The 20,681-nt window shown below is 39.4% G+C and overlaps 1 protein-coding gene across 2 annotated transcripts in view; it reads left to right on the forward strand.

The window, feature by feature from the left end:
- The window catches only part of NEIL3 (nei like DNA glycosylase 3), a 622,290-nt gene that overhangs the window by 11,895 nt on the left and 589,714 nt on the right, over nt 1–20,681 (forward strand). For both annotated transcript variants that reach the window (XM_044062525.1, XM_044062524.1), the window contains exon 2: nt 8,529–8,659. In XM_044062525.1, the coding sequence (XP_043918460.1) occupies nt 8,529–8,659 (131 nt within the window). The remainder of the gene's footprint in view (nt 1–8,528; nt 8,660–20,681) is intronic.

The following is a 20,681-nucleotide window of genomic DNA, read 5'->3' on the forward strand; positions in this document are numbered from 1 at the left end:
ATGCTCACAAAACGTTTTCTGTAAGCTTCAGGTGTTAACTTAAAGCATTCTAATAAACATTGTTTGCCTTTATCATAGTCAGTATCAGACAATTTAGAAACAGCAGTTACAGCTTTAACATATAGTAAGGGGGTCAGGAACTGTACCCAGAAACCTTGGTCAGTATTATGCTGTTTGTATGCTCTTTTTTTTCAAATATATGAATAAAACTATCAAAATTATCACTCTGTAAACTGTGGAAGAAATTTACTGATCTTTGTTGCCTCTGGGGTTTGTTTATTCCCTTCCCCATTACCTCCATGTTCTTGTCGAAGAGACAGCATCTCCCTCTGATGTTGACACAACTTCTCATTTTCTTCAACCTCCAAATGCTGCAGTCTCTCTGCTGATTCTAATTCCAACCATTTGGCCTCGAGTTCAAGTCTGTTTAACTCCAGATGGATTTTTAAGTCCTCTGAAGAAAAGGTGAAGTGTTCTGTTTCTGAGGGTTGCAAATTCCCATCACCAGGCTGGTTATCCTGCTGGTTGCTGGTCTGAGCTATGACTAAGGCTAAAATAATTTCCTTTTTAGTGAGGTTGGCATGCAGCAGTCCTTTGGCTTTGCACACCTTGGCCATTTGGTTCTTTGTCAGCTTGCCATAATCCTCTGCTGACATCTTTGCCTACTTTTCCTGACTAAACTAACAAAAAATAAGTAAAAGTGTTTTGAAAATGATACTGTGCGTTTACCTTGTGGCTGCTGATAGTATGCACATCTTTAGTAACAACTGTCTGCAGGCTACATAAGTTCAATTAATATCCACACCACTCTACCAATATGTTTTGCTCCTGCTCTGTGCCAGTACTCCAGGACTGATGCAACCCAACGCTCTGCACGTATGGAGAATGCACGGCCAAACCACTTACAATGCAAACACCAGTGGCCAGCATAGAATACACCAAGCACTTGAAAAATAGTAATAATCACATAAATACTTTATCCAGACCAGTTTCGGCTAACCAGCCTTCTTCAGTCAACAAGCATTTTACAATAATTACATGATGTAACAATATATACATTCCCCCAACCAATGACAAACATGGTCCAACCCAAATTTACAAATACATTAAATATAAATGAGACAATCATTGTAGCTCAAATATATATCTATAAATACATATAAATATGAAAATAACCATATATATAAAAATGATAAATGTGTGTGTATGTATATATATATATATATATATATATATATATATATATATATATATATAATAAATAAACATACATACTCCATGTATTAACTGAATATAGTAAATATGTATATAGAATATATAAATACATACAAAACAAAAAGACAATGATCTGTGGTATTATTCCTAAGTGGTCATTGAGTCCTGGAGAAAATAATCCTCCTAAATTGATAATCCAATATTTTTCCTTATTAAGAATAGTGTGCCAACCGTGCTGGTTACTCCTATCACCAATAATTTTGTCTATTACCATAAATCTAAATTCAGCATTTGGATGTTTGATAGTGTGTCTATATAGGGCATTCGTCTCCCTTTTATTTTGGACATCACTTCTATGTTCTGACATCCTTATTCTTAATGAGCGAGAAGTTTGGCCCACATAAAAGGCGGAACACTTACATGTGGCCAGGTACACCATCCAACTGCTGGCACAATTCCCAAAAACCCTCAAATCATACACCCTGCTAGTGTTAGCACTAGTGAATTGTTTTAGTTTGCTCACAAATTGGCATGATCCACAGTGTTCACAGGGGAACTTTCCCAATAACTGATCCCCCGACATGGTCAATTGTTTATACACAGCTCCCCCACTCTAAATGTGAGAAGTGTCCACCTAAAGTTCTCCCATGTCTGTAAGAGAATTGGCATCTGGGGCCCAAGCATTCTCTAAGTTGGTCATTGGCCATAAGTATATTCCAATGAGTATCTAGTACATTTCTGATGACGTTATTACGTCCATAAATTGTCACAAACCTGAGTTTTTCACCCACTTGTGTTGGCCTTCCCTGTTTATACTCCAGCAATTTGTCCCTATCCTGAGCACAATTCCAATTGCTGGCAAGCATAACATCCAACTCCCTGTATCCCCGGTCCAAAAACCTATTACACAGATCCTGTCTGGCCTTTTCAAATTCCTGTGTAGAAGAACTGATTCATTTAATGCGCATGGATTGTGAGTTTGGAATATTGCAGATGGTGTGGCGGGGAGGCATACTACATGCATGAAGCAGGCTATTGTATTGTGGATATTTATGAAACGTCTTGGTGCTAAGAGTATGATCCTCGTTCCCATACACAGTTACATCTTGGAAGTTGATAGTGTCATGATGAGATGTAAGAGTAAATTCATTACCCCACAAATTGTCATTAAGATATTCCAAAAATTCTTGCAGATATGTCACATCTGCCCACCACACTATCCAGCAGTCATCCAAATATCTGCGCCAGATATCAATTTCCACTTGATAGATGTTATGAAGTGGATCATAAATCATACATTCCTCAAAAAAGGCCATAAACAGATCCGCATATATGGGGTAAAAGATGCATGTATAGCTGTAGCCTGCAACTGCCAATAACATTCACCCTGGAAGTAAAAAACATTTTTATTCAAAACATTTTCTGCCATACATACCAACATAGTATTAAATCCAGGGGGATATAAGGCAGCATGCTCTTTACAAAATTGTAATGCTTGTAAACCAGCCCAATGGGGGATACTAGTATATAATGCTTTTACATCCAGGGTGCACATCAGCCATCCAGGCTTCAATTGTGTTCCCAATATAATTTTAAGAAATTGTGTAGTATCCTGGATCCTGGCTCTGACTGAGGCCAATAGGGGTTTCAGATACTTAGTCAGAAATACCGACAAGGGTTCAGTCAGGGATCCAATATTAGAAACAATTGGTCTACCTGAAGGCTGGGTGAGTGATTTATGAATTTTGAGTAATAGGTATAATTGTTTTTACGGATCAGTTACCATGAGATGGTTTAGAGTAGAGCTGTTAATAATACCTTCCTCCAATGCCTGATTAAGGAACATATCTATTTCTTTTTTGAATACGGTTGAATATTAGTTTTGGGGGCAGAAACTAAGTGGGCATACCAACTATTGTGAAAAGGAATATCAACAGTAGATGGGCCTATCTATCACTGTGAATAGAAATAACAACAACAGATGGAATATCCTTTATCCACATAAATAACCCAAGTCTATTATAGTTTGTTCATATCTCTAAGTTAGGATATTTACCCTTCTCTGTTGTCTCTTAGAGGCCTTGTTTGGGCCAATTTTTTACCTATGGCTGTTTGACAAGTGGTGTTCTGACAGCTCTATTGGTATCTATACTTATTTTGCCTTATAGAAAACTATCTTGGACACCCATAGTGATTTAGTGTTGTCTCTGCTAACAATAATAAATAGTATAATTTTGTTTCTCAATCTTTATTAAATTTTACACTTAGCTCCCTTTATAATTACCGATTATTGGAAAAGCCTTATTTTGCCCTAATCAAACAGGATCAGCATTATAAGTATTATTAGCGTAATGGATCTGGAGAGTGTTCTAAATGGGTTATGTGCCAATAGGGATGATATCGGAATATTTGGCATTGATATCAGACCAGGCAGTAACCGGAATGGCTCCGAAATTGACCCTACAGATGGATGCAGTATTGCCTTTAATAAACTGGGCAAGGGCTAAAAAATCTAAGAGCCAATATATGGCATCTTAGACTATTCAGAGCATATGTGAACAGAGAAATAGCACCTAGAGGCCTTAGAATTCGTCTGCAACCCCTGGTTGGTAGATCAGAGGATATACTAACCAGGGAATGGAATAACAGGCCTCAATGATGTTTTTGAATATGCTAACATCTTACTATCAAAGGATGGTTGATATAAATGTGTTTGGAGGTGAAAGCCTTATGTGTTGGAGGTGAAAGCCTTATGTGAAGACTGCAAAAAATATGAGACTATACCACAGCATGCCATCTCTCTGAATAAGCTTACTAAGGAGCTGGCTATCTATGAGAAACAAATTTGAGACAGAAAGATTAAAAAATTTAACAGAGACGTAATTGACTACCCAAGGGGTCGACCTTTTGAAGCATCAAGAACGGTTAGGTTTTCTGATACCAGTAGAGCTTGCCAGTATGAACACCTCTAGGAAGAGACCTAGATCTATCCTTAAGAGAACAGTGAATCCATACACTAGTACATCAGGGGAGGAATCTTCCTTCACGGATAATGACAGTGTCAGTAAGAGAATCGCCCATTCGTAAAAAGTCTAATGTACAACACCCTTTTGATGTGGGGGCAGGAATCAACTCAGTAGAGGGCTTGCTGCAGACTATCTTGAAGTAACCAGGAATGTTGGTCAGAATGTGTTAAACCTATCTGATGTATCACTTACTGAGGAGCAAACTCTTTTATTGAATAAAGGTCTTGGCTTTGTACCTGGATTCTTTGTGGATGAATACAGTATAGTTACTGATGTTTATCAATTTTGCAGTAGACTTAACCTTAGATTGTTTTTTTTCAGATAACAATACTCAAAGATCTGATGAATTTAGGTTTCATAAATCCGACTCCCAACCACAGATGAATGAATAAATATGTCTCAATTTTTTTTACAAGCTGTACTGAGAGATCTTCATTTTCCTAATAGGGAATCATGCATTTTGTGTCATAATCTTTCCTCTGAGGAAGCAACTGCCTTGGGACAACTCAAAAACAATCATGCCATAGTTATCTTACCAGCTGACAAAGGAGGGGCTGTGGTTATCTTACCAGCTGACAAAGGAGGAGCTGTGGTTGTAATGAATATGGGTTACTATCTAAATGAGGGTAGGGGACAATTATCGAATTCAAGATGTTACATGCTCATGTCCATAGACCCAACTCCCATATTCAAAAAATTAATGTTCCTTAATCGGGCATTGGAGGAAGGTATTATTAACAGCTCTACTCTAAACCATCTCATCATGATCTGCACTTGCCTTGTGTAAGTAAGATTTAGGGCATGGTATCTCTTTTAGATATAGATAGGAATATAGTAAAGATTAGTTTAGATGTTTTCTGTATTTATTTGAGACTGTCCTGCAATGTTGTTTTAAAATATTTCCTCTGATTTTGAACTCTGAAGTTACTGTGTTTGTGCAGTGAGTATTGCTTGTTCTTTTACTTATTAAAACCTATCTTTGTGACTGATATTTGTGAGACATATTTAAGCTGAGTACTTGCATATGTATTTGGTGACACTATACAGGCCACTCCTAAATAGCCTTGCAAGTCTTGGTCAGACTACTGTTTGGATAATAGTAACATTACACATTAGGATTGGACAACCTTTATTAAGGGCCTTGTATAGTAGCTGATAAGTAGGAGTTGGTGGCAGTAGCTGATAAGTAGGAGTTGGTGGCAGTAGCTGATAAGTAGGAGTTGGTGGCAGTAGCTGATAAGTAGGAGTTGGTGGCAGTAGCTGATAAGTAGGAGTTGGTGGCAGTAGCTGATAAGTAGGAGTTTGTGACAGTGGAAACTACCTTTTAGTCTGGGCAGAAGGGGGGCATAGCTAGTAAACCTGTGCCAGCCTTCCCCAGGTGTGTTTGTGTGTGTGTATTTGTATATAAATCAAATCTCAGTGTGTGTGTGTCAGCTTCTTGGGCAGAGACACGAAGCACTGGTTGGACAGAGAGGGTGCTGGAGGTTTTGGCTTGGCCCCTCAGCTGGCATCTTATCCTTATAGCTGTGCCAGTAGGGAGACTTATTAGGGATCTAGAGAAAGAGAGAAGAAACCAGCGCCAGAATGACTGTGATCTCTGTGTGCTCTTAAGGGAGATGGTACTGTATGTGTACTTGTCATCCTCCATTGTGTATCTCCCCTAGCTGTTGCCAGTGGTCAGGATTGAGGCTCCTTGATTACTGGGCCAGTGCAGGGGCATCACACAGACTTCCTCGCTTCCAGAGTAGCAATTAGTTCACCTCCAAGGACAATAAAGAAGGCTTCCTAGTTCATACTTTTTGTCGCTGGCTACATTGAGACCTGTGAGATGCAATACAATCTTTGTGGCCTAAATTAAGTAATTTAATTTCAGGATACGTTTGTAAAAGTTAGGTGGGGCTGAGAGTAACCTCTTCCCTTCCAGCATCCTGTGTTAACATACATACATTTTCTTAGTTCCAACAGTACAGTCTGATGTAAATGTACATTTCTTTTCTGTCCAGCAGGATCCACTGTTGGTACATTTTTAGTGCAAGCAGGTTTACAAATACATTTTCAACACAAGCACCTGGACAAATCAGTTTGATATACCAATGACATATAATTGTTTACAAAACTCCAGCTAGCTATGCTGGCATACGTTACACATCCACTGCCCTACTTCTCTTGGCATAGCTGTCAATACCTCACATCATCACAACTTGTATGCTAAAAAAAACTTGTAAGGTAGTATCGCTAGTTTGCGTAACACTGCACAAACCAAAATTTCTAACTTTCATAAATACTCAGTTGTTGTGTCTTTCGGCTTAGGGGTCACCACAGCGGAACTCCGGTCCGCTAATGATTGGCAGTAGATTTTTACGTGCCGAGTTGCCGGCCCTGACACACAACCTTCAACGAAGGTACGCTCATTCATGCATGTCTCCACACAGAAGACACTCTAGCTGAGAATCGAACAGGACAACGTCTTAATGTGAGGCAACTATGCTACCGCAGCACCACCACCGCAGCTATTTTTCATAAATACTCAGTGATTTGTATAAATTGTGTGATTTATTCAGATTCCCAGAGCAAGGCTTCAGTTTTAGGGTGCTAGTTTTTATGCAACATGTAGTGTATGAAATCCTGTACCTCTCCAGGCTGAAATATCCAATGGTGCTTTTTAATCCCATTTTAACACCTTGTGGAATATCTTAATGGGACAACAGACTTGAAATTTACTAGTAATTATTTGGATATCAACTTATCCATAATTAATGGTCAATTGGAAAGTGCAATTTTTAGGAAAGCCTCATATTCTAACACCCTTTTGCATTTTATCAGTAACCATCCCCAGTTTCAAAAACGTGTAGTCAAAGGACAGATGGTTACTAGTGCTGAAGAAATGTTCAAAACTGAGATTTATAAGTTGATAGGGTTGTTTTTGGATAGAGATTACCCACTTAAGTTATTAATATTAAAAAAGGAAGTTATGAACAGAAGATTAATGACTTTTGCTCCAATATTAACTTTGAATCAGGGTTTTCAGAAGAATATTAAGGATAGTGATAAAATGAGCGCTATGGTTTTGAGATGCAATGAATGTACCCCCAAGATAGTTGAAATAGTTACTAAATATTGGGAGCTGTGTTTTGAACCAGGAATGATGTCCTTATTAGGATTGAAGCCTCAAGTAGTGTAGAGCAGGGGGAGGAACATCAAGAAAGTCTTGGTGGGACAAGGTTACAAGGGTATTTATAAATTCAATATGACCAAGTGTGGACCCTATGTTTTTATAACAGGACATGATGCTTCCATCCAATGCCCGGGTAGATGCAATTGTAGTTCCACCAAGGTGGTGTACGTGGCTATGTGTCTTTCTTATCCCGGGTTCTATATTGGAAAAACAACCAGATGATTAAGAGACAGAATTAGTGAGCATATGAGGGAATAAAAAACAAGGATATTCATAATGCTCTCTTTATGCATTCTAGTAAATGTGAAAATTTAAAAAAAATTCTATTTACCATCCCCCTCCTTGTTCATTCACTATGAGCCCGTCAATGATGAAAATGTATTGTTGGAAGCAAAGGAGACCATGTGGCAGTTGCGATTGAATGCCACGAAGGCTCCAGGTTTAAATGACTCTATTTCCATTAAACCTTTTTTAAAAATAAGGCATGACCAGGTTTCTTAACAAGGGTTGGGTGGTCTTTAAAATGTCTAAAATGTTTAAAAAAATGGTGTTAGATGTTTAAGTGCATAACGTTTAAAATGTTGGATTTTATGGGGTAAACATGCATGGTACGTATGAATTTGGTGTATTTGTCTTTAAATATTTTTAATGATATGTGTATATTGAGTAACTGATTTGCTGATTATTCATATGATGTAGTTAATTGTTGGATTGTGTTAACCTGAACAACTCTGAAGAAGCCTGTCTTGTTTTTGGCAAAAGCGCTTAGTTGTTCTGTGTTTTGGAGTATTAAACAGTCTGGTTTACCAGTTTCAGTATTTTTATTTTTTTGGTTTAGTGGTATTTTTGGCCGTTGTTTGTATTTTCCATTTTAAGACACTTTTTTTGTTTTGTTTTTATTGGTGTTCATTAATGATTTGATGCGCCCGCTGTCAAAAGTTTTATCATTTTGCAGTTCATTCCTATTAAGATCTTCGTATTGTAAAGTACTTTGATGGCTCCTAGCTCCACAATGTGTAACAAAGACTATTTGTATTTATTAATGTATTTATTTGCATTTAAAATTCTGGCTTTGTCAGATGCTAGCTTCTTCATGTCTGTTTTATATTTAGACTCCACCAGCAAATGGAGAAAGAATTGCTGCTTGTCGGGATTCTTTTGGATCGCTGAAAGGAAATGTATTCTGTGGGGTAGAAACCCTTGGGAAAGAGCTCTTTCTTTACTTTGGGAGCATTGCATTAAGGTGAGTGTGGTGGTTTTAGTACATTGTGCTTTTATGAAAGTATGTAATACTGGAATACCTGAGACCAAGGTTGTGCAGTATGCCTGCACGTTTCTTTATTGCCAAATAGAGTGAAATAATACATTGACTATACAGGATTTGTAAAACATCCCAGTCAGTAAGGAGTCTGTTCCATAACACAGAGGGATAAAGCCAGAGTGTGATCCAGATACCTTGTTAATGTCTAAGGAAATTGGGTGTTCAAGGAGCTGATATAATTGACTGAAACAGCTACATGGAATTGCCCATCCTAGGGAGGGAGGTAGTTCATCTCATGGCAGGGTGGGCCTTTGCTGGGGACAGCACTGCATGGCATGTGGTTTATGGTCCACTGTTGTGTGCTTTTCTTTGTCAAGCAGCATCCATGCAGTCTTCTTCATTGAGTGTGTGCAAAAGAGTACATATCTACTGGAGAAGACTTATACCAAACCCTTAAATCCATGAGCAAGCACATGAGCTTCAGTGGAAGAAGTTTGAGCGAGAATACCACCCTGGTTACCTGGATGATGGCCTCCCATTATTATTCTATTTTTAGACTGAATTGTTTGGTGGGATTTATATAGCTGATGAGATGGGGTCTCATAGATGCTATATGAAAACCCTGGTGTGAAAGTTGTTGGTGCAGGCAAGGGGAGAGGAGACACAAGTATGCAAGGTGCAAGTACACATCTACGCACACACATGCATGCACACAGTAAACAAACAACTTTCCAGTCAGTCGCATTTCATAAATTCTATAGGTTATGGTCAGCATCCCAGACAATCGCATTTTATTGGTTACCTGGAAGGCTATTGAACACTACTGCTGCAACTGCTTTAGAAGTTTTTGGACTGTGAACTAAAGCTAAATAAGTTTTGAAACCTGTAACAGTAGTTTAATTTATTTATGTCTTCATTGTAGCCCAAGCACCTTCCTAAGTGGTATGCAGCAGACTACTTTTACAATTTCAAAATCTGACTTTGCAGGCCTTCTGCAGTGGGGAGCTGTTTTGCTGACTTATTCTGATATCCATTGTTTGGCATAATTCATAATTCCTGATGCAGGAGCCCCAAATTGTTGCATGTTGAAATGTCTCCTAGACTAGGAAAATATTCAAAGCTCTTGGTCTCCCCAATTTTTTTCTGCTGTTTATATAGCTTGGCTTTGTTCTTAATGTTCATGATGGGGAAAGTTTCCAAATTTGATGCCTAAAATGCACAAAATCATCAATGTTCTGCAGGTCAGACTATCACCAGGTAGGACTTGTATTGAGTATATACAACAGTTAGGGAGGTCTATTACACACGCCCAGGGTAGTGCCAGACTCATGGGAGAAGGTAAAGCACCCAGACGCCATGTATCCATTTGTTTCCTTCTTTTATGTCTGCTCATATGGTGACCTTGTGTTGTTTGTGAATCACAAGCTCACCCTTGATTAGTGAAAAATTCATACTGCATTATTAGCTGAAAGGAGGAATGGAGGAGGTGCACCCCAGCCACTTTGAGAGTGCTTTTGTCATAGCTGTACAGATGCATATGCTAGAGCATCTGAAGCACAGCTGAGCCTTGCCAGTAAAACAATTGGCTGTTCATGCTATTCACCATCTGAAAGGACTTGCCCTTTTGGACGCAGGTGTCCATCACTAAGTATGATGAAAGTAACTGGTCCAATGCAGGCATCTCATAACCAGGAACCATTTCCAGCATCTACTGCCCCAGGACCTCCATCTCCTGGCACCCAGTGTTTTTGTTGCCTTCCTCTTCAGACAGGCAAAGGTCATTCCACAATGGAGCTATAAGTAGGAGACCTCCCCCAGGCATCTCTTCAGAAGAGGATTTAGGGATCATTATATCTGAAAATGTTTAAGGATAATGAACTTTTCCTTCCAGGTGACACCACTTTTGGTGAAGTTGCCAGGTTCCTGTCATCTAATATGGACTAACCTGCTTTTCCACCTGTTTCTATCCAGAAATGCTTAAACCACTACTGTGGGAAGAAAGATGAAGAGCCTTTAGTCTGCACCCCTTGTCCTTTATAGAACCTGTTCTGCAGCACCCCTTGTCCTTTATAGAACCTGTTCTGCAGCACCCCTTGTCCTTTATAGAACCTGTTCTGCAGTATACTGTTTTGCAGTCTAGCAGAATCCAGATTCATCTTCCTTTGCTTCTTTCAAGGCTGATGCCCTCAAACTGCAGTAGAGTTAAGTGAAGTGGAGTGACATCCTGACTTAAATCCAAGGGCATATTCCTATGAGATTTATTTGGCTCTTCACAACTGCTAGAGACCATAATACCATCCCAGTTTACAAGCTGTAAAGGACCTCACGGCCCAGCATAGGGTAAACAAGGTTTTCTTTCGTTTTGCGGCTGAGGTCCCATAAATATCTCCTTCACCTGTACCAGACCTCAGTTTTGGGCCATACTCTGGAACAGTTTGGCAGATATATCTCAGATCACTAGGGTGAGGAAAAATTTCCTTCTGTAGCTTTTAACAGCCTGACTGCCAAATCTCTCCCTGTACCTCCCTGACTCTTTTTTTTACCATTCACTCTGATATTTGCGCCCCCCCCCCCCACACACACACACATGCACACACTGTGTTAAGCTAAGTTCAAACATATGAAATGCATTGATTTGGGCACCCAGAGATGGCAGAAATGAAATCTCTTGCCCAACGTTTTGTGTGCTAACTTGGCATTAATATGTAGCTGAAGACTTGGTAAAGGCTGCTACTGATGTCAGGTACTTTAAAATACAGTGCTGTCAGCAAACCAGTATCTTTGAGAATGTGCAGGTGCACCGTGGTAGCCCATTCATGTGGACCTTGCAGGTCCCTTTTGGGATCTCAGTCTTTCTGATTTAAAGTGGATAAACACATGTTCAGAGTAGCCTTGTTTGGAGTCTTCAGTGATTAAAAATTCAGTAAAAAGAACAGTACAACAAATGGGCTTACCTGAACACATTGTCATTATTTATTAATTTTTTGTAGTTTAGGTCAGACAAACTCTGAATATTTATGAAGGAAATGCATGTGAAATCTTAGCTAACCAAGCAAGCAATTGCCCACAGAGGTGAAATCAACTTATGGCAACTATGTGGGAAGACCCCATAGGGTTTTATGGCATTATGGAAGTATATTGCCAGGCTTTTCTTATGCACAGGTATTGCTGTTGCCCAGTTGTTTCTCCAGCCAGGTTTCAAACTCAGGTCAACTAGTTAGTAATCCTTTGCCTTATCATCTGGGTTATCCAGATGGGGACATGTTTGATCAACTGGTCACAAATGAAATGGACAAAAATATTTTTGAAAAATGTAAAGAAAACCAGCAAATACATGAACTCTGAAGGAAAGCTCCAGTAACAAAAGGTAGACAGTTGTCTGTTTATATCACTACCACATACACAGCCACCATTGCCAGCAGATAATTTATATTACATTAGGCTTAGCCTGATAGAAGAAAATATCTACTCTGCCTTTTTAGGTGCTTTAACAGTCTAGCTCCTCTCCATCCCTACCTATTTTTTCTACCTGTCCTATGAGGATTCCCTATCCAGTATCCGTTCTAATAGTCCATTCCATAACTTCACAACTCTCTCTGTAGAAAAATGCCTTTACAGATTCAGGTGGAAGTTATTCCTTGCAGTCTTCTAAGTGTACCCCACCGTCCACTTGTATCCTTCTTGTTTAGAATAATCCGTTCATGTCACCCTTTTATATGATCATGTGTACTAGTATCAATGAATCTTTCTAGTGGCTCTTTCCTCTGAATTCCAGCAGCCTTGTGTCCTTTTCCTGATATGGCTTCAAGAACTGTATCCTGTATTCAGGGTGTGGTTAAGCATGGCCACACAGAGTAGAATCATAGGAAGTTACTAGGCTATTGGCCCTGAGGCCCTTACAAGTCTAGCCAAGAATTTAGCCCATGTTTCAACAAGTCAGCACCCTATGCCACTGGCCAGCAGGGACATAGGTGGAATCCCAGGGGTGTATTTTCTGTTCCCCATCCAGTTATACAGGTTGCTTGCCTCTTTGCTTTTAGTAAGATAAACCCCAGCATTGCGTTTGCTCTCGCTGTAATCTTCACGGTGCTCCCAGTTTTCTAATCCAGGTTCGATCAGTATCTCTATATCATTTCCTTCTCTGATGTGTTTGCTCTGATGTGTTTGCTCTCGCTGTGTTCTTCACGGTGCTCCCAGTTTTCGACTCCAGGTATGAGCAGTATCTCTTCATCCTTTCTTTCTCTGATGCCATCAGTTCCAGATCCCCACCTTTAGACCAGGGTAGCTATCAATAGCGAATTACACCAAAAGCATTTCTGTAGGGTGCCTGGGTTACATAGATGCAGGGGGCCATTACACCAAAAGCATTTCTGTAGGGTGCCTGGGTTACATAGATACAGGGGGCCTGAACAGTTACTCCTGGAAGTTATTCCTTGCAGTCTTCTAAGTGTACCCCAATGTCCACTTGTATCCTTCTTGTTTAGAATAATCCATTCCATTCCACAGTAGAAAGACACCACAGTTGTTTTGAATTATAGCACTGCCAGCTCACTTGATTTTTTGTTTAAAAAATGATGAGAGCACATAGACAGACAACTCCAGTTCACTAAAAACAACTCTGTTTCAGCAAATAAATAAAAAATAACTAAAATTGTGCAAAACGCACACTAGTCTAATATCAACACATATTGCTATAGTGGGGACAAAACCAGCAAGACTTTCTTATCTAGAGAAGAGAGGATTATGAGGTCTACAGTACTGTAATTTCACTATGATTTAGTTGGGGAAGAAAAAAAAAACACTACATGTTAAAACCATTGCATTCTCGGTATGCAAAATCAACACGTCCTACTGTTTCCTATTTTTTATAGGTTGGTACTAGGCTATCGGCCCTAGGGCTTATACAAGCCTAGCCATAACAATTCCCTGGCTATTTCTTCCCACACTATTTACTTACCTGGACCCCTGTCTAGCAGGGTGACTGACGTGATTCCCAGGGTGAATTTCCTTTCTCCCATCCAATCCTCAAGATTCCTTTTGAAGAGGGCCAAAGAGGCGCTCTGCTTGACATGTATGGGACGTCTATTCCAGAGTCTGGGGAGTCTCTGGGTCAGGAACCTATCCCTCCAGCATGTTTTGTTTATTGTGATGACAAGGTTTACATCCCTGGAGCGCGTGGCTCTGAGGGAGTGAGACTTAAGTGTAGCATGTCCAACAGCTCTGGGTTTGATGAGGCCTTGTATGTTAAGCAGAGATCGCCTCGGAGTAGACGATATGCGACAGAGTATAGCTGGAGTTTTTTAAGGTGGTCAGCATAGGCCATCTGTTTTAGGCCTGTGATTCTTTTAGTGAAGTATTTCTGTGGCCTTTCCAGTTGTTGCAGATGTCTTGAGAGGTACATACCAAATGGGGCATTATATTCTATAATGGGTCTAATGAGGGATGAGTACTCTGGGACAATGACCTCCTTTTTTTCTGGATGAAAAGTCCTTAGTGATGAGGTGTGCCACATAGAAGGATTTCCTGACTGTTGTGGCGATGTGGTTATTGAAGGTGAGACCACTGTCCATCTACGTCCCTAATTCTGTTATCACACTTTCGGTGTTTAGTGTACTGCCACCTGTGTGGTAATTCACGGGTACATGTTTTTTCCTAAAGGGGATAATTATACATTTCTTGGCATTGAGCTTGAGCCCATGGCTCTGGCACCAAGCATCTGTTTCTGTTGTGTTAGCTGCCAGCAAGTTACATGTCCTGATATGTATACCCATAATGCAGTTCTTCAAAAAAATTTATATATATAAATTTTATTTCTTAACCTTATTGTCCTCCTTGAATTGATTGACCTCCCTGCCTTTGTTCTGTTTTTTTGTGCCAAACAAAAGTATCGCTTGGCTTTTCCTTTTCTAATAAAAATAACGTATACAAATGCCTGATTAGAGCTATGTTTTATTATTTAAATGTTTCCACGTAATGAGATTTTAGTGCTACATAATTGTAAAATGTCTGAAAGTTCTAATAGGAAAAAAATGTAACTCACCAGGCGTATGCAACAACTGACGCATCAGCAAAAGTTGTTCACAAAAAAAAATGTATGGTGTAAATATCATGTCCTGTGTGGGCCGCCTCAGAGCCTTATCCTTGACTCAAATTTCCTACAAACTACAGAGAGGCGAGTGATCTATGCTTAAACTACAGAGCATCCTCTGATCCTTCTCTGATGGACCTGTTGCACATCTGCAGAACAAATAGCATTAGAATTACCTGATCTAGGAACCTAAACCTCATCTGCAACATAAGTGGGACATGTTAGAGGGTGAGGTATGTGTCTTTCAGATTATTACTCCTCTGGAGCAGGCTTTCAATCCTTGTGAATCAAAGCTCTTCCCTAACCCAGTTCAAGTGTAACTTGGACCAGTGGATGGTGAATCGGAGGTTTACTTGGGACATGGGTACCAGACCACGGCTAGACGAAGACAGCCTGTAAATTATTTGTCCACCCATACCCAAGCCTGCATATAGCCCTGAAATAACCTTAAGGTATCAAAACTTGTCCGACACATTTGGGAAGCATAGCTAGGATTAAAAAGACCCCTTGGGTCATTATTCTAGTAATAACCTAGGAACCTTTTACTTGTTGGTGATATGGTGGATGCTCTGCATGTTTGATCTCTATATTGATTAACAGAACTATTAAGGAATGCACTATTCCATCAATCTGGAAAATCTCACATATTATTCCCCTTCACAAAGGTGGCGACTCTACTGAATACTCAAACTACCGTCCCATAGCTCTTCTGTCTCCTCTTGCTAAAATAATGGAGAAATGTATCCACAAACAATTAATTACCCACCTACTCCACCACAATCTCTTAGCGTACTGTCAACATGGCTTTCGTCCTTACCACAGTACTACCACAGCCCTACTTTCTTTTACCAACTGTATCAACACAAATCGAAACAATAATTTCCTGTCATCAGCACTCTTTGTAGATCTTTCTAAAGCCTTTGATATGGTCAACCATAAACTTCTACTCCACCTTCTAAAGTCCCTATCACTTGATAAATCCGCCTTTAGGGTTCACATCCTACCTGGATAATCGTAAACAAGCAGTTCTCTGGCAGAATCATCTTTCTGAACTTCTACCTACTTTCCTAGGTGTCCCACAGGGCTCTATCTTAGGCCCACTTTTATTCTCCATTTTCATCAGTGACCTTCATCTCTCTATCCCCTTCTCTACCTGCATTCAATACGCCGACGACTCCACAATTATTTGCTCAGCAAAATCCCAAACTGACCTACATTCTCTCACACAAAAATCCTTCACCACAATAGAAAAATGGTTCTCTAACCATTGTCTTCTCCTCAACCCTAAAAAAAACAAATTATTGCTGTTTACACCCTCACACACATCTCCCCCTCTTCATTTTACACTTCAATCCAACAATGGTACCATAATTTCTCCTGACACCACTACCAAACTCCTAGGAATCACAATAGATAATCAACTTAAATTTAACGCTCACATTAACACTATAATAAAATCTACCAACAAAAAACTCGGATCTCTATATAGAATTAAACAATTTCTATCACCACTAGCCAGATCTACAATAGCTAAGAACTCACTTACTCTCTACCCTATTATATGCCTCCCCCATCTATACTAACCTGTCCCAATATAATCATAACAAAGTAGCTAAATCTTATAATAACATTGCCAGATTCGCCACTAACTCACCTTATAGGAGTCATCACTGTCAAAACCTAAAACAACTAGGCTGGCTTGAATTACCTCACCTCCTACAATTTAACCAACTTATTATTGCCCATAAAGTCCTATATCAACCTAACAATACCCCAACTCTCTCTACCCTCATAACGCCATACCATAACCTGAAAAAGTTACGCTCAACTAAAAAAATGCAGATGCAAACTTCTTTATCTAATAATTCTGTAGGAGACTCTCTTTTCTCTAACTTTGTTGGTAAAATATGGAACCTCCTACCAATTGACCTAACAGCTCTTACATCTCTCCCATTATTCAAAACTAACCTTAAACATTTCCTCTCCAACCACTGGTTATGCTCTTGCAATAACCCTGACTAATCTGCTTTTTCATTTCCTTGTCCTCTGCTCTACCATGTCTCCCTCAAATTTTTCTCTGTTAAACTTTATCCTTATATCATAATTACTCACTGACCTTTCTACTCTGTCCAGCTCTACCTATCCCATCTAACCACCAATCCTGTTTTCCAAATCCTGTCTTATCCTATAGATGTCCTTAGTAACCTTATATCCCCATCTTTTCTTGATTTACTTACTTATTGTTTTTTTTTGTGGGAAAAATAGTCAAATCATTTTTTTTACTATGAACAAATCTTGTTCTTGTAACATTTTGCTATACATTTTTGTATTGTTATTTTTAAATTACTTGTAACATTAAATGTTTTGAAAACTCGGAGCTTTTCTCCTCGGGCCTCCACTGAAAATGGACATGTATCCAGTTGGACTAGCCCGGTTAACAAATGTAAAATAAAAATAAAATAAAAATAGTTACTGTAGGCAGTACTGTGTGGAAATCCAGACACCATATACAGCTAGAGCTATACTGCAGCTATCTTGAGTTTGTGGGGGTAGTCTCTGATCTCACTTGTGGACAGTAATGGAGAATGTGAGCCATCCCCTAACCTCCTCAGGGAATGTCTTATTTCATTTTGTTAAAAAAAAAAAAAAAAAATCCCTGGCATACCACTAACTAGTGTGTCCTAGATTTTGTATCATATTTTGCCCTGTTTGTCATAACATGAATATATTTTTTTCTGGTATGTCATTGAAGATTACTGTTGGTTAATAATGCTAGCCATTACAGTTTAATTCTTGCTATTGTTCAGGTAATGTATGTTGATGCAAATCTTATGGTTCTAATAACGTTTAACTGAATTTGAGAAATATTTAAAAGGTGTGCCTGATCCTGACTTGGGCGTTGTCTCCATATTTTTAGTTTTATTCCTGAGCAGAGAAGTTCCATGGTGATATAGTGGCCCCACGCCCACATTCCTCCTCTTCAACTTGCAATGCTGCCTGTAATGCCTGCCTTTACTTGTATGTCCTACAGATGGAACTACACCCTTTTGGCAGAGTGTCATCACCTGTATAATGCAACTGGTATTGCAGACAGACTGTCTGCAATACTAGATCCCTCCTATGGTTAGAGCTGTTCAGCAGTGACACCTGTAAGATGAAACTGGTACTGCAGGTGGGTTGCCTGCCTGCAGTACCGTTTCTCTCTTACAGATGGAGTTGGTCTGCCCAAGAACTTCAGCAGGCCTCTGTGAGTCCTGTGGCAGCTTCACATGACAGCCAGACGAAGTACTGTGATTCATAACCATAACAGTTCCCATTGAATTTAATACCTTGTCATGCTAAGGTATTGAGTTCAGTGGTTCCCTCCTACAGGAATATGTATATTAATATTTAGTGTGTGGAATGCCCTTGCTATGCCTGTGTTTTGGAATCCAAGTCTAAATTTCTTTTCATGATTTTTGTGCAGGACATCATTAAATGGAAAATAAATGCTGAAACATGCACCTCCAGAACGCCTAGGAAACCATGGCTTCTGGTGTCTTGTAGATCGCACACTCTAATTTACCTCTTATTTCCTCCTCATTTACTACAGTGCAGTCTTAGCCAGTTAGTGTGCATTTTAAAGGATTCATGAAGAGATGAAGACAAAATATGAGAAAAAGGAAAAAAAGTAATCTGAATGGTGTAAAGAAGCCAGGGTAGAGGGAAATTGGGTGTCTCTGGGAGATCTGTGCAGGCGGGTAAGAATGAGCAGCAAGGGTGCTGCCATGGAGGCCTTTGCCTATTGCAGTGTTTCATTATTGTCTGACCAGGACAGCAGGAAGTATTTCACATACAGGGTGATGAATGGATTAACTTCAGTAAACTTCCTGAAGAGGCAGACGAATCAAAATTGTAATGACACACTGTAATTTTCAGGACAGAAGTAAAGTAGATTGTAGTTGGGAGCAGTTGAAAAGAAAGTTCTTACATAGCAACCACCTGTTAAACCAGATTGTCTTTAGAGTCATTATCTGCCTTTGTATTGTATGTTTGTACATATGAGTAGCCTCTGAGTCAGAAAAATGTCTGCAGGTTGTGCACTGTTCACTATAACCATGATCTACTTTCTGTCCATTACAGAATGAACTGCGTGTCCCACAGCTCTGCTTTCCTATTTTGTTTTCTCCTTTTATTGTTACCTTTTTCATGCTGCATCACTGTAATGAATACCACTCTTAATTCCTAAACTCAGTTTTACAACGGGAGAAACCTGCACCAACTGTCCTCTCTGGGAGGGCATAGGAGGAGAACTCTTGTAATTTAAAAAAACATGATTTTGGTAGCATGCAGAAATTTGTTTGCCACAGTGCTTTCCAACAATATATGGCTTGATTTGCAGTAATCCTGTATTACAGTGTCTGCATGTGATTGTTGCAATTAATTGCTGAAGGGAGTTGCCTGCAGTTCACGCTCTCTCCTGTGCCTTTTGTACTGTAAAGTGTTTGCTGCTATACATCAAACTTGTTGGTTGACTGGTTTAGCTGGAATTTGATTTGTTTGTTACGGATTCAGTGTTTCACTAAGGATGTCTGAAATATATATATAATAAAATGTGTGTATATATATATATATATATATATATATATATATATATATATATATATATATATATATATATGCATAAATATATTATTCCCCACAGACAGGTCGGCTGGCAGTAGTAGCTGTTGGACCCTTTCTCCTAACTAATAAATTACTAGTTAATTGATATAGTAATTTTAGTGTCTCTCCTTGTCTCTCTCTACCTTTCTGTTTTCCATGTTAAAGCAAAGATGCTCATGCTTTTTTAAACAGATAATTTAAGCATATACTACACTATGTGACCATTTTAAATTAAAGTAATAAGGAAGGTGAATTCAATAAAACATATGTTTCTGATCCCCTAAATAAAAAGTTGGGGGATGGAGCAGGGAGCCCATAGATGGAAAACAGGCTGAGCCTCAAAATATACTTAATCTGCCACTGGATTATACCCAGTTGCAGTGCTTTGTTTCATTGAACCTCCTTACCATCCATTTGTTCAGTCTTTGTAGATCCTTTGCTATACTGTTTCCACCGTCCTCCACTACTGCACTTATATTTGTGCCATCAGTAGAGTGGCTGATCTGTTTTTTAGGTACGTGTGCTGCAAACACATTGAAGAGCAGTGGATCCAGAACACACCCCTGCTGTGCACCACTAGTCTCTTCCTTAATTTCAGACATTCAGTCTCACCACAATGTTCTATGTCCTACTATTAAATCGTGGAGCTGTGCAGTTCCCTCATTGACCCTACCACGAGTCTTCCAGTTTTCTGTCTGCATTCTCTGTAGGACTGAATCAGAAGCCTTGCTGAAGTTTAGGTTAACTATATGTATCTGTATTCCCTTCCAGTTTCACCAGTAACCCATTGGATCAGGTTTGACTGGCCACTCCTGTCCACAACCTCAGGGTAATTGCCGTCCCGAAGAGCGTAATTTTCTAGAAATGCTGCCTTCCTTGTCAAGATTGTCTCTGACTTTCCCCTGCCACTGTTAACCTAACTGGTTTGTGGTTCCCTGAATATTTTTCTCTCTTCACCCTGTACAAGTCTTTTCCTAAAATGGGAAAATGGACTCCATATGGGACTTTGCAAACTCTGAGTGAATACACGAAATGTAGCTTTTGCATATAAAGACAAGGCCTTTAAGACATTTTACCTTAAGCCAGCAGGTTTGAACAGATGCAGCAAAAATGGCAAATGGAAATTGGGCTGTAATGTTTAAAGGTCTGACCCCATAAAATGCACTGTTGATGTGACGCATGAAGAAAGAGGTACGGACATGTTTTATTCTTATTTTTTTATTTGTATTTGTTTTCCAGAGTAGAGCACTGAACTCCAGGGACATTTTTTGG

The sequence above is a fragment of the Protopterus annectens genome, chromosome 2.part1, assembly GCF_019279795.1.
Source record: "Protopterus annectens isolate FY-2018-M chromosome 2.part1, PAN1.0, whole genome shotgun sequence".
Lineage (NCBI taxonomy): Eukaryota > Metazoa > Chordata > Ceratodontiformes > Protopteridae > Protopterus > Protopterus annectens.